Here is a 21,635-nt window from a genome sequence, read left to right on the forward strand (position 1 = left end):
AGATGAGATACGGTGTAGAAGAGACTTGAAATCAATAATACAGTATAAACTAATGCTTGCAGCCTTTATCCTCCATAGTTCTGTGCTGCTATTTAAACCACTTTCAGTCTGGCATCACTGTTTGGACAAGTCATTGGCTAAAATAGCTGATCTAGATGTGATGTGTTGTGAGCTTGTAGATTGGCTATTTTCACTATTTGTCGTACGATGAAGTAGTACGATGAATAGTGAAAGTGGTTAACGTTGGTAGACTTTTGATTCTATAGTCCCGTCGCCTCCTCTTTTATACAGTACAGAATTTGTGTGGGACTAATCCAAATGAAATGCTTCCTATGGGACGCAGGGTGAGCTGCTGTTGTCGAGGTCATCCTTCACCCCGTCACATTCATGTCCCTCTGTGCGGCCTTCCTTTTGCTCCAAGAGGAAAGTGTCCAGCTCTCTTAATTGTTTTAGAAAGCCCCAGTTTGGTATGATGCGCCGGCGTCTTTTCACGTGGTCGATGGCGTCGACCACGGTCATGTCTTTGCAGATCATCAGGTAGGCCAGAAAGATGGTGGCAGAACGACTTCGTCCCATCACGCAGTGCACCAACAGTATATCTGTCAACACATAAATGACATGTCGTTTAAAAAAAAAGACCAACATCCCTCACCCAAAAAATCAATTTGTTAAGGCATGGCTCTGCATGTAGTTAATGAGTGTATTGTCTTACTATGCGGGTTGCTCAGGGTTTCATCAATGAACTGGGCGGCAGAGAGGAAGTACTGGCTGAGGTCAAAGGTGGTGACGTCTTCGGCCACCAACCCGTGGTAGACGATGTCCATGTCACTGTAGTACCCGGCTCCTGTGTCCACGTTGTTCCATGTCCCCTCGGCCGCATTGAGGATGTGGGTCACGCCCAGATTCTTCAGATTGGACTTGTCTTTTGCAGTCTGTCTGCGAAAAAAATTATGTGAGTATTAACATTTCAAATATTGAAACACATCATTACATTTTTAAACCAAGCATTGTACTAGCTCACGACCGCTGAATCCCAAGGCGCCTATACCTTCTTTGTAAGCTACCCTTGTCAAAAGTGTCCGTTCCTGCATGTCCAGAACTTTTCAAAACTAAACCGTGTCAGCAGTGTTTTCAAACCATTTTAAACACCTTCAACCTGGTGTCCGTAAGATTTTCTAAACTAAAATAGCAAAAACAGCATATCTACAAGCTCATTGCGACATGTTGTGAGCTTGTAGATCGGCTATTTTGGGTAAAAACATTCACTGGGTAAAATAAGGCTTAAGTGCGTAAGGCTTCAAAAGCGTCATCTTAGTGTAATAGTCTAATTGCAAAAGTTAGATGTACTTACTCATCCCCGATGTAGACGTTAGGCCAGACCTCATTGACATGAGTGTATTCCACGCTGCCACGGTTCAGAATTTTATCCAGCTCATAGCCCCCAGGTGTGACATATTCATCCTGAGGAACCAGTGACTCTGCTGCTGCCTTTGCCACATTTATCTTCACGCCAGTCTTTGAACTGCGAGAAGCCATTTTTCCTCACAATAGCTTTCTTTCACACATGATGCATCATCTTGAGGGGCGAAAGAAAATGCTGATTTGATATGCCACAGAAACCTTTTCCCTCAGTGCCTCCATTTTTGTTTGTTTTTTAAATAAAATGGCATACATTGATTAAAGTTTTTACTTTTCTCATTCAACTGCAGTAGGCAACATCATCACAAAGTACAACTCACCTTTATTTTCCTTCTGGATGCGGAGAATTTGTTTTTATTGAGTTTTGACAGCGTGTTGTCAGGCGGTCCTTGAAAACATGGACCAAGTTAATTCAGGCAGGCTTGAGTTGGGGGCAGAGATTGTATAACTGGTCTGTGACGGGCATCAAATGGAGGGGATATTTTTAGGGCTGTGATGTGGCAGGTCCCTGACCTTGGCTGCCGAGCCTGTTGCCTGTAGGGAAACCTTCCACCCAGTCCCTGCCATCAACTTCTAAACACACACAACTCTAATCTCTGCTGCTGGCACACTGGCAGGAAGCTGTACTTATCCAGACTTTGCAGTTGCCAAAGGATGCCCATATTCACTGGAGTGAACGGGGCATAGCAAGCCTCTGCTCAGCCATATGAGTGATTCTTTGAAATTGTGTCAGTTTTCTTGCAGCCTTTCTGCATAATATCTCCAGCTGAAGGAGAGAGAAACTGTGCATCGTGCTGTGAGAAAGCTCTGCCTCACACAATGGTCTTTGAGGATGCTCTGCGTTTTCTTTGGGGCTCTCGGGGGTAAAGAGGGACTGTGAATGTGTCAGATTGTTAGACAGATGAGATTTTCGCACAAGACGGCACATGCCTTTGATTCTCTCTGTTATCTGATATGCATGGTCCAATCGCTGATCTAAATGCAAGCCCCCAAAGTGAGAGTGTGATGATAACTGTATTGCTGAACGACTGGATGAAGCTGGTAACATGTCAGACAGAGTTTTCACACCATCAAAATCCTTTATTTTTCCCTCATATCTTCATGCTCTGCCATCATTCATTCTGACAGTGAAATCATTAGACCTATGATATCCAATTCCTTTTATTTTGACAGCATCTCTCTCTGTGTGTGTGTGTGTGTGTGTGTGTGTGTGTGTGTGTGTGTGTGTGTGTGTGTGTGTGTGTGTGTGTGTGTGCATGCGTGTGTGTACGCGCGCATGCGTGTGTGCGCTCTGGAGAGCATTTCTGATTAAGATGGCTTCACCGTTTCATCTCTTCTCAAAGTCTGACCTGAATCTGTATACATGCTCTGAACCACCCTGGCATATTTCTGTCATCTCATACCATATACCTCTCTTAAGACAAGACATCACAGTTTTAATACTAGATTCCAATGGTTTAGACAGCATTTTGAGTGAATACGTATAAGTGCCAAGTGGAGCATTGTTTATTTATAGATATATACTGCATGTGTGTCGTTCAAGGGTAGAAGCGTACTGTCTAGTGTGCATCATATCTGGTATGGCTCACGCAAACAAACAAGTAAACAACATTTGGGAATTTAATGTGCTGTTGATACAAAATCTAAATCTGAAGTCTAAATAACAGTCACATCTCTTTTGCATAATATCACTTTATGCTCTTCAGCGCCAAAGATTGGTCCAGTTCACAGAGCTGTTTCAGAAATCCAGAATTTGGGAGGATGTTTCTGTGCCTGCAAACGACCTTGATAGCCTCAACAAGGTTCAGTCCTTGTTTAATCATGAGGAAAGCCAGCACAAGAGTACCAGAGCGGCTGATTCCCCTGGCACAGTGGACCAGTACCTTACCTGCAGGGGCCAAAGACAAACATCACGTTAACCGTCTAGTTTTTAAGAGGTTTTATGTTTGTACCACTCTGGTATTTGGTTTAAAACATTGGCCCAACATTGTGGCATCGTTGCATGATGGCAAAAGTGCACCAGAATTGCCAGGACCTATTGTTCAAGCGGATTCATACCTTTTTGCACCAGAGCGTTGTGAATGAAATCAGCAGCTGGTGTGAAGAATGGGCTCAAGTCAAAGTCTCTGCGGTCTGGTGCCGCCACGCCATGATAAAGTATGTCAGTGCCTACATAGAAATGTGGCCCGGTGTCAATCTGCTCGGGCCCATCTGCAGCATTCAGTACATGGGTTACTCCCAAACTCACTAATAGGGATTTATCCTGAGCAGTAGCCCTGCAAATGACACAGAGTGAACATGCAGTGTCGGGTTAAAGAAATAATGTAATGAATTTGTCTGTGGCAAGCCTAGTCAAATTTCTAATGTGGTGATAGAAAACTAATGACTTTAGATATATCATGTTAATTCATGTGAATTGTCTTTGCACTCAGATTGTCATGTTATAATAATTCAATCCAGAGGTGAGAGTGCCACTTACGCATCTCCAATGTAGAGGTGGGGCCAAACCTCATTGACAGCACCTGTGGGTCGTCTGTCTATCAGCAGAAGACTGAGCAGCAGATCAGAGGTGGGCAGTGGTGTCTGGTAGCCTGTCTCCTCCCCTTGGCTCATACTTGATTCCTTCAGAGAGACAACTCTTAGTTGTGTAACAGTAGCAAATTATTATCTCCAAACTGTGCAACGGCAGAATAACTGGAGTACTTACGTAGGGAGAGCTTGATTCACTGTGCTTGTAATTTATTATTTTATTTATCCATTTCCTCCTCTCTAGTTTGTTTTACTTGTAGTTAGTCTGGAGGCATTAGAAGGGGAACTGCAGTAAATTATATCGTTATTGGGTGAGCTTGCTCTGATTCACTCCTGAGTTAGTAAATACCACTGCTGTACACGGTTGGCATTTCCCTGCATGTTGGAGAGGGACAGCTGAGTATGTCTGGACCTGAGCAGGAGGAGCATATAGGCTATTTTTTGCCTCCTGTGTATTTGACAGAAGCCATGTGTTGTGACAAGTTGTACCACAGTACTGCTCCACTGTGTCTAATAGATGTTATAATTGCATCGCGCCATTCTACAGAATTATTCATAATTACTTCTCTCTTTACTTCTCTATTTGTGGAGTCCATTCAAAGCCAGTGATACTGTAAATAGAGCAGTCGTATTAATCAAGTACGGGAATAGATGCATCATTGTAATATTAATTGCTTTAATCAATTCACACAGTGTCCTTAAAGGTTTTAATGGAAAAACTACAATGCAATAAAATATACTACAAATTAGTATATACAAATCTTTGCATTCTTATCATCTTACATACATTATTTATGTACCTCTACATAGCAGAAAATAGTTAGCACGATAGGTGGTTGATATGGTAATCAAAAGTCAGAGCCATAATCACAGTCATATCTGTGGTATGTTACGTCCATGTAATATGTCTCTAGACCTCTGTCATCATCCCTGGCTGTGGAGTTTTTTGTCGAGCTCTCGCAGTTGCTCCAGGAATCCCTCGTTGGGGGATATGTTTCTGTTGGTGCTGACGGCTTTGATAGCCTCCCCAAGGGTCATGTTCTCATGGATCACCAGGTAGGCCAGTACCAAGGTGGAAGAACGGCTCATCCCCATCGCACAGTGCACCAACACTTTACCTGGAAAACCAAAACAAACAACATTTTTGTTGTATTCTGTGTCTTCCCTTATGCCTCAGCTCGGAGCTCAGCCAATCCCTAGTGGCTCCACGTCTCGTTTTCTGCCAGTTTCCAGGTTAAGGAACAACCAATGGACTATTGTTGTTCGTTTTCTTTCTTTCCCCCACCCCCAACTGTCTAATTTCTAATTCCTTTGTGGATTAAAGGCCATTCACATCACAGAGTGGTGTACTTTTAACTACTGCCTAAAAGTTTGCAACAATGTTGCAATAAATGTTTCAACACATGGTAATCCCTGGTTCCTTATCATGGCCAAGGATTAGGGCCCACAGGAGCGCGTAATTGAACTGTCTTGGTGCCTGTGTATTTCTACTGGGGATTATTGTAGGCCCCGCCACACACTGGAGCCCCCGATCAGCCAGCATGTGAAGGAGGCGGCCTCATCTTATTACTGTCATGTCTGATACCGCCTGCACTTTGCATAACAGCAGTGGCATGGGCCACAAACATAATTGTGTAATTTCCATGTCCAATGAAAGTGTTGCTTACAAATTACCGGGGCAATCCATTTAAAACCAATTTTCCTGTCCAAGGTCTCAGCTTATGAGGAGATTACTGCGGAGGAAAGATATTAGCTTGATATTAGGCTATGTTTTGAGTTTGATTTGCATTTTAACGACTGTTACAACGAGGGCTGCTGTAATGGGAATTGACTGACAAATGTTAGCTGAAATTATCTGCGCAGGAATAATGTCTTCCCAAAGTTCATTAAAAAGAAAAAAAGATGAGAGACATGATGGTGAAACCTCCTTGCCTGTGGGCGAGCTCAGGGCATTCTTGATGAAATTGGCTGCTGGGTAGAAGAAGGGACTCAATTTGAAGGTCGCCGAGTCAAAAGCCTCCACTCCATGATAAGTGATATTTGTGTCTCTGTAGAAGCTTGCCCCCGTGTTGACATTGAACTTGCCATCTGCAGCGTTCAGAACATGGGTGATGCTGTGAGCCAGGAGTGTCCTCTTGTCTTTGGCTGCATACCTAATGAAGAAAGCATTATCTGTCAGCTTAGATCAGGGCACAGTGGCATGACAGTATTCCTGTTTCCACAGACAGTAAACAGGATGGGGTGCAGAATCCTATGGTAAGCGGTGGTGTAAAGTGGTGTACATTTACTCAAGTACTGTACTTAAGTACAATTTTGAGGTATTTTTACTTTGGTGGAATATTTCCAATTTTCAATAATTTTACTTCTACTCCACTTCTCAGAGGCAAATATTGTACTTTTACTCCACTACAATTATTTGAAAACTTACTTTGTAGATTTTGATTTTTATTACTAAACATACATTAACCACTTAAGCTCTCTATATATTTTTGCTGTTTGAAAATATCGGATCTACAAGCTCACAACGTGCCGCATCGCGGCGCGTCGTGAGCTTGTCGATCAGCTATTTTCAAAATATATTTATAGGCTACATTTTGTAGACTTGACATGTGACATTCTGCATATTGAGTACTTCTACTTTCAGTACTTTAAGTATATTTTGATGCCAATACTTTCGTACTTTTACTCAAGTACATTTTTAATTCCGGACTTTTACTTGTAATGGAGTATGTCTACATTGCAGTATTGATACTTTTACTTTAGTACAAGATTTTTGTACTTTTTCCACCACTGATGGTAACATTCAAATTACTGCACGGCCTCACATGTCTCCTATATAGATCCGGGGTTGGACCTCATCCAGGTGGCCACTGGTCCCTGGCTTCGTCCACATTAGCCTCCGAAGCTCTGAAGCTGAGGGTGTCTCGTACCTGCCATCTGCCCCCTCAGGGCTGGCCAAACAGCTGATACCTAGTCTGGGCATGTCTGGTTGTCCCAGCGTCTGGCTTGACCTGGCACAGAGAGAGGCACCGCAATGACCGCATGTTAGGAGGACGCTGAAGTGTCATAGAATTCAACAGTGATTTTGAACCAGAACCAGTATCCTTTGCAGGGAGTAGGGACAGAGATTTGTCCATCATCAATAGTGCACAAAATGACATCTGATGAAATCTGCACTGTACAAACAGAGAATAATGGCAACACGTAAAAAATGTCCTTAGTAATTACATAATAGTTGTGTTGTACTTTGCCTCATTGACTAAGCATATTTTATGTTCCCTCTTTTTGGTGGGTGGTTAATATTGAGACCTGAGGCGATTCTACATGTCTCCTAAATCCCAACAGTATTCTGAAAAACGTATGTTTCTATATCAGTGGTGCTCAAACTTTTTCATGTCAAGGACCCCCAAAATGATATGTATTTGGCCACGGACCCCCATCAAAATATTTTGTTCCAGGGACCCCCATGAAGCAAAGATTTGAGTTAAAAATGTTTGCTTTAAAAATATATATATTCAAAGATTTGCTCACATTTTCACAAATTTAAAAAAATAGCAGATCTACAACCTCGTAGCGCGGCGCTCGGTGCCGCGCTATGAGCTTGTATATCTTCTATTTTTGAATAGCCCAAAGTGTAAAATAATGCTTTTTAGCTCAAATCAAAAAATTACACAGTTCCAGGTCTTAATGGGTTAAGTTCATGCTTTACACAACTAATGCAAAGATTACGATGATGCTGTGTTATTAACACATTGGGTGCCAGTTTTTTTTTAAAACAGAGTACACTGAGTGCCAGGACTTTTTAACCATTTTTTAGGAGCCGAGATACAGGATTTTGAAGTCATAAGTTAACCAGAAAGTGGATTGGAGTCATAATCTTCGGAAAATGATATCTCCTGGTGCTTAGAAGGTAAAAAAAAAAAAAAATTGAAAACATTTTTTTTTGAAAACATTTTTTTTTTTTCAAAATTTCTTTTTTTTCAAAAACCGTATATATACGGTTTTGGCACTCCGTGTAAGTATTGCAAAAAACGTATATATACGGTTTTGGCACGTGTTAAACTATTGTGTTAAACTATTTTATTATTATTATATCTATTTATTTATTCACAAGTATCTTTTCAGACACCATCTGAATCTGTCATCAATGAACAACAGGCTTTATTTGACACTAGTTACAGTAAAGATCATCTCGAAGGCATGATGTCACAGTATTATGTGGTTCTCATTGAGCTGCTTCAATACAGTTATGCTTGGCAAACCACCCTCGTTCCTGAGATAAAGTAGATTGGTATTCAATGCCTATAAACTTCAGCTTTTCATTTCCTCCAGGCAAGCCCAACCTGTGCATTTTCAATTGATACACTGGGCATCGGTGTTCATTGGTATGCATATTGTATACATTTGCATCCATTTAGGCAGCTGTGTGATTCTGCTCCAGGCTGAGATCATACAAATGTTGTGTGCACTGTCACTGTAAAGAAACCGAAGGCAGCTCGTCTGCCTCTTCTCATTCCGCTGGTGCACGGAGACTTACTGTCTATATTATGCTCCCTTGTACAGCCGTGTCCGACGCTGAAAATTGCAAATCTACAGGCTTGTTGATCTGCTATTTTCAACGTGACACTGACGTACGATGAAGTGTAAATGGATCTATAATGTACTGCTCAGGAGTGGGGTTTTGAGAATTATTGTCATGTCCATAGAGATGAGTCACTGAGACTGAATCTGTTTCAGTGACCTTTTGTAAAAGCTACTGTGGCATATGGCGCTGCACTCAAACATCTTGATGGCTTTATCCGTCTCTCTCTGTATCGCCCTGAAAGGCTTTGAACTGAACACACACACACACACACACACACACACACACACACACACACACACACACACACACACACACACACACACACACACACACACACACACACACATATATATACATATACACACGTGTGTGTGTGTGTGTGTGTGTGTGTGTGTGTGTGTGTGTGTGTGTGTGTGTGCACAGACACACGAGGGAGGCTTCAGGCACATACTGGACGGGCCTGTTCGCCTGTGCATATCAAGAACATGTGTATTTGCTAAGAAACCGAGATTAGGCTAATCTCTTTCAACCTGCTGTCCCTGTTTGGGGCATGTCATTGTAGGCGAACATTTCCCAAAATTGTAACAAATAAAGATTGCATGCACTGCATACACGCTCACAATGCACTGCATTGCAACACGTTGAGAGCTTGTAAATCGGCTGTCTTTGCTCTTTTTGAAATATGGCTGAAGTGGTTAAATAAATAAAAAAATAAAGAAACATGTGCACTTGGCATGTGTGAGCGCTCTTGCATGTGTAAGTATGAATCTTAAAAGGTGAAGGCAACGTGTGTCTGTGTGCAAGTGCAACACATGTGCCTGGAGTACCTGGAGGCACTTCTTTCTCTTCATTGATCTATAAGTACTGTCCCTGTTTGGGGCATGTCATTGTAGGCGAACATTTCCCAAAATTGTAACAAATAAAGATTGCATGCACTGCATACACGCTCACAATGCACTGCATTGCAACACGTTGAGAGCTTGTAAATCGGCTGTCTTTGCTCTTTTTGAAATATGGCTGAAGTGGTTAAATAAATAAATAAATAAAGAAACATGTGCACTTGGCATGTGTGAGCGCTCTTGCATGTGTAAGTATGAATCTTAAAAGGTGAAGGCAACGTGTGTCTGTGTGCAAGTGCAACACATGTGCCTGGAGTACCTGGAGGCACTTCTTTCTCTTCATTGATCTATAAGTACAACCCTCCCCTCCCACGGTCAGGGCACACAACTGATTTCCCTCGTGCACATGTTGAGCTGCAGCTCCGCTTTCATACCCCCCCACCCCCACCCCCCTTAGGCTAACCTGTCCTTCCTGCTCTACTTCTGTGTAATTAAAGATGCTACGTATGGGAAAGTGCCCACGGTTAACATGGAGGGCAAATAAAAATGGCTATTTTCTTCCTTTTTTTTTTACCTCCTCCAGGCCTTCTCCTGCTGGGTTTATGTATTACACTTACCTCTTTTGCCTTGGGGATGCGGCTCGTCTAGATTTGTGGAGCAAAATTAATAAAAGAAGAGTGCGGATGATCCATCATGCATTTCAGCACAATAAAAACACATACTCGTGTAAAAAGGATTTTTTACAAACATGTTTAACTTGCAAATGAAGGAAATATGTAAATCTATACATTGTGTTTTCTACATACCTACTCTATATAATGCCATACAACGCAGGCGTATAGGCCTATATCTCCAACACCTCTCCTAAGTATAACATTGTTAGTAGACACACTTGCCTTGGACTGAAATGGTGTCTGTCAGGGTCTCTCCCTTGCAAAGAGCAACGTGCAGGTTGACAGCAGCGCTGTCAAGCCCTCTCCTCGGTAATCTACCCCATAACCTTTTTTCCTTTTTTAACATCTGAATCTCGGCTCAAAATAATCCTGGCATCATCCTCTGCATTCCTCAACCGTTATCTGAGCCACCAGCACAGGGAGAGAGAGAGTGGGCTGGCACACTGGTTGTTCAAAAGCAGGAGAATTAGATCAGAGGTGCTACTTGTGCTCGTGCTTGCCACACACACTTATTGCTCTCCAAAGAGAAATACTGCAATCCACGTTTGTGCACTTAATGACATCAGTGAACAAATTTCTTGATCTCACTCGTCTGTGTATTGATTTTTTTGTTGTTGTGAGAGAACGCAGAAGGACAGACGTACAGGTCCACTTTAACTGTTTATGATCACTTGTGTTTGCAACGTCAAACAACATACCTAGAAATGTGTTGAATGTAATTTCCTCGTGAAACATAATCTTATGCAACTCGAAAGGTGAGATACAGATGTTGACTGCTGTTTCTCGAAAATGCAAACCATTTTCGTTGACCCAATTGTTTTGATTATTATGTTATGAGTTTGGGTCTGGGTCTGTACGCCCGTCCGTCCGTCCGTACAGACTTTCTATTCCTGTGAATGCAATGTCAGGATGAACACATTTTAATTTGGTGGTCAAAGATCACTGTGACCTAACAAAACATGACAACATTTCTCCCAAATGTGTAATAAGAAGTGAACATTTTGGTGGTCACGTCCATCCCATTCTCATGAATGTGGTATCTCAGCAACGCCTGCATGGAATTTTGTGGAATCTGACACAAAACTCCACTTGGACTCAAGGATGAACTGATGAGAATTTGATGGTCAGCGGCCAAGGTCACTGAGACCTCACAAACATTTTGCAAAAACACATGTCTGGCCATTATTTAATACCATAACTCAAGAACAGATTATGAAAGCACCGCAATGGAAATCATCCGCTGGCTTTTTTGGGCTTATCCTTTTGATAATGGTGTGACAATGTATCTCATTTTACATAATGTTTTGTTATCCGTTATATGAATGCAATGCTTCAAATATAATTGAAGCTTTGCCATGATGCCAAATAATACACTTAATACCTTTTATTAAAATGACTTCAAAGACTTCCACACATACGTATTATATCAGTCTGGAGTCTGGACAGCCATGGATGTAGACTGCAACTGGTTGGCAGAGGCATACAACCGTGATGCTGGTATTTCTAGTTTCCGTTGCACATTATCATTACATTTCCAAGGACGTGCCACCAGACTAAAAATGCAATGTACAGTCAAGCATTTCCTTTGGTCAGTTTTGCTGTAACACAGTAACGAGTTGCTGAATAATAGGCCATCTCACAAGCTCAATGAATGGATGTTTCAACACTTGAAGGACAACTTCACCCATTTTCAACCATTTTCATCTTCATTTAATTGGTCCTCACTAATGCTCATTACAATATGATAGCATTTTTGTCTACTTGGTCTGTGTCTCAGATGGCAGCTGTGGACAGTTCAGAAACCCGCCTACCAGTGACATCATCGATGGTGAATCCAAGTTAATAGAAACTGCAGGCTTTATATTCTTGGAAAGTTAGCATGCTATAACGGGAACCATTGTTCTTGCGTTATTAAAAATCCAAATATAAACATTGAAATCTTGTTTTAAAAGAAAACCCTGCCTAACGATGATGTCACTGGTAGGCGGGTTTCTCAAGTGACCACAGCCCTCCTATGAGACACAGACCGAGTAGATTTAGTGTTTTTTACCATTTTGTCATGAGCATTAGTGAGCACCAATTATATGAAGATAGGTTGAAAATGGGTGACGTCGTCTTTTAAGTAAGAACCATAGTCCCTTAGTATCCATATCATTCACTATTGTTCACCGTTCTTGATTTGTGGTGCCTGGTTCAGCAGCTACACAACATGTTTGCTAAGACATTTTCCTTACACGTGCAAATGGCCCCCGACGTTAGAGGAGACAGCATGTTTTCTTTTTTCTCGTCAACTGAAGATCAAGGTCCAACAGCAATGCCAGGAAATTCTTATTGGGATAGATGGGTCTCTTTTGGACCAGTTTCTGGAGGGCCCGCTTAAGGGGCATGTGGTGGTAGATTATCAGGTACGCCAGCACCAAGGTAGATGACCGGCTCATTCCCACGATGCAGTGCACCAGAACCTTTCCTGCAGAAGGGAGAAGATGAGAGGGACGTGAAGGACAGATTAGCGAGAAAGCTCCATCTTATTAATATCATACATGACTGCCCGCTTCAAAACTGTGGCCTTTCTTTTCCCCCACTGTGGGCTAAAAATAGAGTCCACAATTCATTGCCTTTGTTCATTTAAGGTCCCTTTGCAGACTGGGTCTGGCTGTCACATTAATCCCCATCCTGTCCTCTGCTTGAAAGCTACTCTGAAAGGAGCCATGGTTACATTATAGACTTACATTCTGCAAGGTAAGACCCTTATTATTACTGCTGGCTGAAAATAAGGTATTCCTGTCACACCATGCCATTATAAGTTGTTCTGGGTGCTGTAATGACAGGTGACTTTGAAAAGACAGTATGGGATGCCAGGATGTCGAATGAATGGGTTTATTTAAGATTCATAAAGTGACATAAAGGATAAAAGTGATGTGCGGGAAATTGAAGTGAAAAAGGTCATATTTTGCATCAGATGACTCTGTCAGGCTGCTTTACAACTGCCGGACTGCATAATAATTGGATTGTCCAATGGACGATACAAAGCTGTATAGTAATTGAAATGATGTACATATTATTTCATATTAGAAAGATGTCTGAAGAGTCCTACCAGCAGGTGATTTCAGTGCTTTGTGAATGAACTCGGCAGCAGGTTTGAAGTATACATCCAGGTCAAAGTGAGTGGAGTCATCTGCTGGAATGCCACAATAAACAAAGTCGTTGCCATAAAACCTTTGGTCCCCTATGCTGCCTTTCTTGGAGTGAGCAGCGTTTAATACATGAGTGATACCTAAGTTCTGCAAGGCTGCTTTGTTGTGGGCTATTGCCCTAACGAGACAAGGAGAGAAGAAATGCTGTTGTGAATGCTGGGATGTGTTGTTGGCAGTATATTCTTTTCATGTCAAAATAATGTTTTTGTCTACAATAGAACTATTGCCTAAGGCACAGTAGAACCATTATGCAATAAGAGCTTTGAGGTTTAATTTCAATAACATTTGCATGCATGGATTTTTCACGTGCTTAACATGCAACATGCTGTAAGTGGCATAAATCAAGGAGAAAATGAATACTTACACATTCCCTATGTATATATTGGGCCAGACCTCGTCAATTGGATTGAGCTGTAGTGGGCATGAGTCCAAAACCTTTTGCAAGTCCTTCACAGTTAGGTACTCTTTCCTCTTGTCTCTCTGGGTTGACATTTTTATTCAAAATCCGCCACGGAAATCAATTACTATAGTCCAAATGTTTGTTTGAATATAGCAGCCCTCTGTCGACTCCAGTGCAGAATGATCGGAGTGAGCAGGTGTTTATCTGCTGTCACCGGACAGTTACCCAATTTAGTGCTTAACCTAGCGTGTAGCATTACTCATGCAGGGGGGCACACAACACATAGTCTGGGCCTGGGTTTTTCACACCACTCTGGGGCTCTAATTTAGTAATAAACCTCAAACAGATGAATCATCGGATAAGCACTGATAATTGGATGCAATTATGGACAAAATGTTAAAGTGCACTGCTTGTACTGGATCACTGACAGTGTTCTCTGATAGTGCATTTATATAACAGAATATAATTGCCCATGTAGCTAGCTCTCTGCTCTGACTGCTCAATGAAAATTGAGCACTTGTAGATGCAGAGAAAAGGTTATCCTGTCAGCTGCCTCCAACAGAAAGACATTCTCATTAAGATTAAATACATTTAACACAGTGTAGTTTATGTGTAACATTTGCTCGTGTCTTCTTCTGGAGACATTGTGCTTAATTTCATGTCCAAAGCCCGAAGCTGTTTCAGAAATCCTCTGTTTGGAAAGATCCACCTGTGTTCTTTGATCTTCTTGATGGCATCCAGGAGGGAGTAATGATGGTGGATCATGAGGTACGCCAGGACCAGGGAAGCAGACCTGCTCACCCCAACAGCACAGTGGACAATGATCCTAGCTGGTGAACAAGATTAAGCCTTGGCTAAAGCATCAATTGATCATTAAATATGAACCAAACCACATAATAATATAATAATAAGAATAGCACTAGTAGCCTAGTAATAATAAATAGGACTACTACTAATAATAATAATAACATCAACACAATGGGGCAGGATATTTACCTCCAGGCGTATCAAGTGCATTGTGTATATACTCAGCAGAGGGGAAGAAATAAGGTGAGAGGTCAAAAGATGGAGAGTCATCAGCGGGCACCCCGTGGTAGTCCACGGTGGATCCATAGAAGTCATGACTGCCCTGACAGTGCATCCTCCCATGAGCAGCATTCAGAACATGAGTGATCCCCAGCTTCCATAAGCTATAGCGATCATTAGCAACTGACCTGTTTGTACAGGAAACAGCCTGCATGAGCAGAATGAAACCTATGATCTGTATCTGTTGTTGAAATATGAATGGCCCAAATCGTCTAAAACAAAAGAGCGGTCAGCACCCTTGAAGAGCACTTCAGGGTTTCCCTTTGTAATAATGGAGAAGGAAAATGAATTAACTTGGATTTTAAGAACAATCAGGCTGATTTCAAAACTTACATGTCTCCAATGAATAGGTCAGGCCAAACTTCATCCACTTGATTGCCATTTTTCTTTCCACTATGCAAAACTTTCTCCAAGTCCTTGACAGAAGGAGTGTCAGAGGAGATATGATTATTTTTCTGGAGACTCATGACTGACTGAGCACTCTCACTGTAGGCCTACCCTGCAGAACACTTTGATACAATAAAACGACCTATTTGAGGTCTTGTGAGCTTTCTCTAGCCACTATATTTACAAAGACCTTTGGGGCTTTACTACAACCGTGTTGGTAGTGACAAGGACAGGTGTCCTTAATAGCCCAGTCTAAATTTAAAAGAGTGACCCAGAGTCACACTATTTTGAATATGTTGTAGATTTGTATTTGTATTCTTATACTGCAATTGTTATTTGTAAATTCTAGGCTATATTTATATTTTGTTGTTTACAAATCATGTTCTATTCATATTTTTATTGTGTTATACATAGGTAGAGGCCTCGTTTAAGCCCTTTGGGCTTCTTGCCTCCTCCTGGCACTTTTCTTTTTATATTCTGTGTACTGTTTTTTGTATTGTTTTTACATTGTGCTAAATAAATCAAATACAATTAATTTTACACAATTTTGATAACATTTCATCATCTTCATATGGTAAATTCATTCTGTATAATACCGTGGCTACAGACACAGACAGATGAGTAACATTTACAGCTCATGACATTTTTTTGTTGGGGAAAAATCACACATTCACTGCAGAACAGTAAGCACAGCTACTGTAGTACATCCTTCTGACCACTAGACGTCACTGTATCCCAACAACTACTGACAACAACGCCAGTGGATCAGCTGAATACATTCTGCGCATCACTTCGGGGTATTACGTTGGTGTGTTGTCAAACAGTAATGCCAATGCTAGCTAACTCCTATGAATGCTAGCAAGTGTTGCCATGTCCGCTTACTATAAGCGACTTTGGGCTTGTTTTTCCGTGAAGCTTGAAAATATTGGTAGTTTGCGGGTTGCGTTTTTTTTTGGGGCTTGTTTCTATAGTGTAGTTGCTTATTTTTGGGCGTGTTTCCTAATGTTGTTTATAGCAGTGGTTCTAAAATATTTCACGTCAAGGTCTCCCCAAATGAATAATGTAATCATTATCCAAGGACCCCCCCCATCTTAAAAATAATCTACATTTTTCAAGATTGTTTTGAAAATAGCAGATCTACAAGTTGTGAGCTTGTAGATCGGCTATTTTCAAATAGCTGATGCATAATTCAAAGTTTAAAGCATTGGTGGGGTCCGGGGACCCCCAGGGGTCCTTGAGGGAGTTCCAGGGGGTCCCCAGCTAAATGATAGATTAGGCACCAAATGGACCCTTATGGGTCTGTAACTCTGAGAGTGTACAAATGGAACCAGTCTATTTGCACACTCTCAGAGTTAAATTGACATAGATTGCATGTCAAACTGGGGGTCCTTGAAATTAAAATGGTTGAGAATCACTGCTAGAGCTGTAAAACATCTTCTCTTATGGGGGTCCCTGGCATATCTTTTGAAATGGGGGTCCGCGGGCTAATAAGTGTCCATTTGGGGGTCCTTGACATGAAAAAGTTTGAGAACCATTGGTTTAAAGTGCTAACGTGGCTTGAGTAGTTTCTTCTTTTGGGCTTTGGGTTTTCCTAGACCCGGTTGCTTGTTTCTCTCGCGAAACCTGGCAACACCGATGCTAACCAGAGAGAGGCTCAAAGGAGAAATGATTTCCAATTCCAACAAATCTCCACTGATCATTCCAACACGTTTCAACAGGATTTCGTCAGATCCCAATGAGATGATGCCATACAGCTAGCGAACCTAACAACGTCATCGGCTCCTGTTACATCTGATCATTGCGGCGTGGAGGTGAGTGAGTCTTAACCTTATCTATTCCGACAATACATAGCAACTTGTAGCGTTAGCATTAGCCTGCTAAATTAGCCTTTAGTTAGTAGGCCAATATGGTGAGATGATGGGGGGAGGTTTGGCTTTGTTTTGGGTGGGGTGGGGATCTCAGTCCGCCCTGTGGGCCATTGGTTCTCAAAGTGGGGTCCGGGGACCCCCAGGGGTCCTTGAAGGGGTTCCAGGGGGGTACCCACTACTCCCCAGTCAAATGATTGATAGTCAGGAACCAAATGGACCCTTGTGTCTGTAACTCAGGGAGAGTACAAATGGATTTGTACACTCTCAGAGTTACATTAACGTTGATGATTCAGTGTAGATTGAGGGCCCACATATTTTTTGCCATGGGGGTCAAATGGCCTAATAATGCATATCAAATTGTACTCCTTGAAATTAAATGGTTGAGAATCACTGCTATATAACCTTAAACGTGGTCTCTTATTTTGGGGGTCCCTGGGCCTGGCATACCTTTTCAAATGGGGGTCCGCGGGCTAATATGTATCAATTTGGGGGTCCTTGACATGAAGACGTTTGAGAACCATTGCTACAGGCTTCATGCACATTGTCAGATAGACTAATACATGGCCTGCTCTGGTTAGCTTGTTAGCATGTGACACAATAGTTCCATCCCTCTATGATAGTAACGTGCTTTTACACAGTAACTATTGGATGACACTTTTCGGCACTTTACGTGACGAGGCTTTACATCTTTCAAATGACATGCTATTTAAAACGCTACGGTGTGGCTTTATCTGGGGTGGTAATGATGTCCTTAGTAATGTATAGACAGACTTGAGAGACACTGCATGTTTACATATCATTCAAGATGTAGGTTGCATATCTAGATGCCCTATAGGTGTGTTGATCCTGAGTTGAGCTGCTTGGATCAAGTTCAGGTGAGTAATAGGATTTGGGTCAAGGCTATAGACCAATAAGTCCGCTAGAGCCTCTTTATGTAACGTGTTGGCAACTTGGCATCCTAGCGCTGCCTCTGCTCTCTTGCCTACAATATTGGTGTCAATGGTGAATAGAGGGTGTGGCCTGTCAACAACCCTTGCATAGATTCCATTTCCCAATGTGTGTTTCCTAATCCTCAGCCTGACTGCTGTTGGTCAGCACTGTTTGTCTTCTTCTGTGTTAGAAAGTTTACTTTCTGTCTATGTTGCTGAGTTGCTCCAATCACACTGGATCCAGTATTGCTGATTCATTGGAAATAATGTGACTAAAAGAGCCTACTTCCCTCTAGCCTTTTCCTGCACACTTGTCAGCAAATCAGTGATACTGACATGACGGATGAATCCAAATGTTTGACAGGCACTTATATGGAATGATGTCTTAAATTGTTATTCTTTTCCAGTGTGTGGAGGAAATGGCCCAGCTGAGTGTCCGTCTGTGGACCACCAAGCATGTGGCCAAGTGGCTGAAAGACGAGGGTTTCTGCGACTACGTAGACCTGCTGTGTAACAAACATCGACTGGACGGCACCAGCCTACTGACCCTCAGCGAGTATGATCTCCGCTCGCCACCCCTGGAGCTCAAGGTGCTGGGTGACATTAAGCGGATCATGATGTCGGTCCGCAAACTCCAGAAGCAGAACATTGACGTGCTGGAGGAGCTGGGCCTGCCCTTTGACGGGCAGAGCCCCACAGGCCCTGGAGGTAGTTTAGACTGGATGTGCAACGGAGAACCGGGCAGAGACTGTGACAACACCGACACGGCGCCGGTCGGGGAGGAGTATCACCAGTACACCAATGGAAAATATAAACAGCAGACAAGGCGCCTGGATCCAGAGTGCTGGAAAACTGTGCTCAGCTCTATCTATGTGGTGTTCGTCTTTGGGTTCACGTCCTTTGTCATGGTCATTGTGCATGAGAGGGTGCCTGACATGCGCACTTACCCTCCCCTACCAGATATTTTCTTAGACAGGTGGGTTATCACTTTTGGTGTGAAGGCACTTTAACCTGCTCTGTCAAGTCCTCTAAGATGTTTTCTTAGTGGAACAACAAATAGTAGTGTTGCATTTTTAATCATATGTCATATCATCATTATTGTGATGGTCCTACTTTCTAAAATCTAAGCGTCTGTTATTGTTCTTGTCTTGTTCTTTTTGACTGGCCGCCTAGTTTGAGTTACAGCTGTGACTTGTTGTTTATGGCCAGTATTCATGGAATTGAGTTGCTGATTGCAAGAAAATGCCAGATAGCTTTTAGCAAGATGTCATTATAAGTCACATTGTCCAGGGCAGCTCCCTTCAAGTCGCCTGGTTACACCACTGGAGCTCATAGAAGTTGACAGTTTATTTTTGAAATTGAGGTAAATAGTTTGCCTTGTAGATTAGGATTATGCATGAATTGTGTGATACTAGTCTTAACACCTAAATGGATATTTGCCCATAACATTTTAGTGATACTGGACACACTCGGTTGCAAGGGGTTATTTTCAAATTTAGAGATTTAGTCTGGTAGGCTATTTAAAGTTTGCATTACCTTTTTTATTAACTAATCAGCTGGTTGCCAAGTCGTCTTACAGTAGCTTGCCAATGGGGCGGCTGTGGCTCAGGAGGTAGGGTGGCCGTTTGGCGTCAGCCCGGTTCAATCCCCGGCTCCTCCTGGCTTCGTGTCCAAGTGTCCTTGAGCAAGACACTGAACCCCAAACTGCTCCCGATGAGGGTGGTACCTTGCATGGTTGCCTCCATTGTCGGTGTGTGAATGGGTGAATGTAACGCACATTGTAAAGCGTTTTGGATAAAATGCAAAGAAATGCAGACCATTTTACCATCCACCATCAATGGACTTAAACCACTTGTTTCTGTTAACAGTGTGCCTAGAATACCGTGGGCCTTTGCCATGGCCGAGGCATGTGGAGTGATTCTCTGCAATATCTGGCTGCTGGTTCTGCTGCTGCATAAACACAGGTGGAGTAAAATCACTGCCAGTCACAGTGCCAAAACCATTATAAATCACCAGCCGTTTCTGTTTTTCCATTTCACTTCACCGTATCACTTGCCACCGGAAAGGATTAAGCTGCCAGATGTGTATGATGTCACTTAACTACTTTCAACCTGGCATCCCTATTTCTGGCATGTCATTTATAGGTGAAAGTGATATAGCAAGAAATAGCAAATCTACAAACTCACAGCCTGTCACGGACGGTGCGACGTGTTGTGAGCTTGTAGATCAGCGCTTTTCGCTGTTTGTTGTACAAGAAAGTATGTATGATTTTATTTGGTTCAATTAATAATACAGAGGTCACGGGTCACTTGCAGGTCGATCCTGTTGCGGCGCCTGTGCAGCCTCATGGGAACGGTGTTCATGTTGCGTTGCATCACCATGTTTGTCACCTCACTGTCTGTACCTGGACAGCATCTGCAGTGCTCAGGAAAGGTAACGTAACGTAACGTTGAGTTCCCCTTCAACAGTCAATGACTCAAATCAGATGGACGTTAGGGATTCGTAAAAGTGTCAACGACATTGTCATTTCCCTCTTCCCTCAACTCCAGATGTATGGCGACATGTGGGCCAAACTGCACCGAGCGGTGGCCATATGGAGCGGCTTTGGGATGACCCTGACGGGAGTTCACACATGCGGTGACTACATGTTTAGTGGTCACACTGTGGTCATAACCATGCTCAACTTTTTTGTCACAGAGTGTGAGTAGTCTATACTATTATGCACCGGTATTTAGAAAGTTTTGCACCTTTTGTACCTCAATTATTGTACCTTTGCTGCCCTCCAGTGTCGTTTATCAGTACTACGACAGAAATAAGAAGCACAATAAGGTGCTTTGTTGTGTATTGTTTTTGCAATGGGACAGGGGTTTTAAATGTCCAAACACCAGTGCCAGAATTCTAACATGTATTCCCCTTTTTAACAGACACTCCAAGGAACTGGCACTTCATTCACACCTTGTCTTGGGTCCTGAACCTGTTCGGCATCTTTTTCATCCTGGCCGCCCACGAACACTACTCCATCGATGTCTTCATCGCGTTCTACATCACAACCAGGCTCTTCCTGTACTACCATACTCTGGCCAACACCCGGGCCTACCAGCAGAGCCGCCGGGCTCGCATCTGGTTCCCCATGTTCTCCTTCTTTGAGTGCAACGTCAATGGGCCTGTCCCCAACGAGTACTGCTGGCCCTTCTCCAGGCCTGCTATGATGAGGAGGATGATGTCTGACAGTCACAGATAGACACTGCAGCGCCTGTGCTCTTTCGACTACACTACACAAGTTGCCAACTGTGGTGGTATGTGATATCTTCGTTAATGCGACTCCAGAGCAACGAAGACGACTTATGTGATCCTATCAGTGCCATGGTCTTAGTGGGTACACAGAGCCATAACTCCTCATGTTCTTGGACTTAAGCTGCTTGTGCCCTTCCCCTGTCAGTATATTGAGGGGAAATAAACGAAAAACCCACAAACCTCTTGTTTTGTTAGAAACCTCATCAATTCCCTTTGCATCACTTGAAAAGTGAATGCTGTGGAATTACACCCCCCCCTAAGAAAAGGGAAAAAACTTCCCATTGTTGTATTGATACATACAGTGTTAGATGAGCTACTGCAATTTTCAGGCCCTGTCAATTTGCTGGTTAATCTGGTTTAGGGAAACCACAAGAGCAATATTCTCAGGCATTATCTTACCAATTCCTATTCTGCAGTTTATTAATGAAAAT

General features: G+C 42.6%; 6 protein-coding genes across 8 annotated transcripts; 1 reads left to right on the top strand and 5 right to left on the bottom strand.

The window, feature by feature from the left end:
- Positions 1-83: 83 nt before the first annotated feature.
- On the bottom strand, positions 84-1,831 carry LOC311060936 (dual specificity phosphatase 29-like). Its single transcript, XM_084079340.1, has 4 exons — positions 1,740-1,831; positions 1,352-1,576; positions 713-936; positions 84-599 (listed from the first exon to the last, which is right to left on the bottom strand). The coding sequence occupies exons 2-4, from the start codon at positions 1,534-1,536 to the stop codon at positions 331-333; spliced, it is 678 nt and encodes a 225-aa protein (XP_083935466.1). The 5' UTR covers positions 1,537-1,576; positions 1,740-1,831; the 3' UTR covers positions 84-330.
- Positions 1,832-3,107: 1,276 nt separating this feature from the next.
- On the bottom strand, positions 3,108-4,197 carry LOC311060183 (dual specificity protein phosphatase 13B-like; the record flags this gene model as incomplete). The annotated part of the gene is made up of 4 exons (XM_084078315.1): positions 4,127-4,197; positions 3,899-4,041; positions 3,478-3,695; positions 3,108-3,307 (listed from the first exon to the last, which is right to left on the bottom strand). The coding sequence occupies exons 2-4, from the start codon at positions 4,030-4,032 to the stop codon at positions 3,108-3,110; spliced, it is 552 nt and encodes a 183-aa protein (XP_083934441.1). The 5' UTR covers positions 4,033-4,041; positions 4,127-4,197.
- Positions 4,198-4,627: 430 nt separating this feature from the next.
- LOC311059780 (dual specificity phosphatase 29-like) lies at positions 4,628-10,370 on the bottom strand. 3 transcript variants are annotated; one of them, XM_084077829.1, is made up of 4 exons: positions 10,269-10,370; positions 6,774-6,959; positions 5,881-6,101; positions 4,628-5,066 (listed from the first exon to the last, which is right to left on the bottom strand). In XM_084077829.1, the coding sequence occupies exons 2-4, from the start codon at positions 6,929-6,931 to the stop codon at positions 4,873-4,875; spliced, it is 573 nt and encodes a 190-aa protein (XP_083933955.1). In that variant the 5' UTR covers positions 6,932-6,959; positions 10,269-10,370; the 3' UTR covers positions 4,628-4,872. The 3 variants fall into 3 exon arrangements, with proteins under 3 accessions (XP_083933955.1, XP_083933957.1, XP_083933956.1); XM_084077831.1 differs by lacking the exon at positions 10,269-10,370 and adding an exon at positions 9,990-10,234; XM_084077830.1 differs by lacking the exon at positions 10,269-10,370 and having other exon boundaries at positions 6,774-7,921.
- Positions 10,371-10,413: 43 nt separating this feature from the next.
- On the bottom strand, positions 10,414-13,916 carry LOC311059781 (dual specificity protein phosphatase 13A-like). The gene is made up of 4 exons (XM_084077832.1): positions 13,605-13,916; positions 13,141-13,358; positions 12,281-12,513; positions 10,414-10,489 (listed from the first exon to the last, which is right to left on the bottom strand). The coding sequence occupies exons 1-3, from the start codon at positions 13,730-13,732 to the stop codon at positions 12,302-12,304; spliced, it is 558 nt and encodes a 185-aa protein (XP_083933958.1). The 5' UTR covers positions 13,733-13,916; the 3' UTR covers positions 10,414-10,489; positions 12,281-12,301.
- Position 13,917: 1 nt separating this feature from the next.
- Positions 13,918-15,193, bottom strand: LOC311060184 (dual specificity protein phosphatase 13A-like; the record flags this gene model as incomplete). The annotated part of the gene is made up of 3 exons (XM_084078316.1): positions 13,918-14,470; positions 14,637-14,854; positions 15,060-15,193. The coding sequence occupies 3 exons, from the start codon at positions 15,191-15,193 to the stop codon at positions 14,247-14,249; spliced, it is 576 nt and encodes a 191-aa protein (XP_083934442.1). The 3' UTR covers positions 13,918-14,246.
- Positions 15,194-16,751: 1,558 nt separating this feature from the next.
- On the top strand, positions 16,752-21,457 carry samd8 (sterile alpha motif domain containing 8). Its single transcript, XM_084077988.1, has 6 exons — positions 16,752-16,924; positions 18,318-18,886; positions 19,779-19,874; positions 20,226-20,343; positions 20,460-20,610; positions 20,835-21,457. The coding sequence occupies exons 2-6, from the start codon at positions 18,330-18,332 to the stop codon at positions 21,149-21,151; spliced, it is 1,239 nt and encodes a 412-aa protein (XP_083934114.1). The 5' UTR covers positions 16,752-16,924; positions 18,318-18,329; the 3' UTR covers positions 21,152-21,457.
- Positions 21,458-21,635: the final 178 nt, after the last annotated feature.

The sequence above is a fragment of the Gymnoscopelus microlampas genome (assembly GCF_963454915.1).
Source record: "Gymnoscopelus microlampas genome assembly, chromosome: 14".
NCBI lineage: Eukaryota > Metazoa > Chordata > Actinopteri > Myctophiformes > Myctophidae > Gymnoscopelus > Gymnoscopelus microlampas.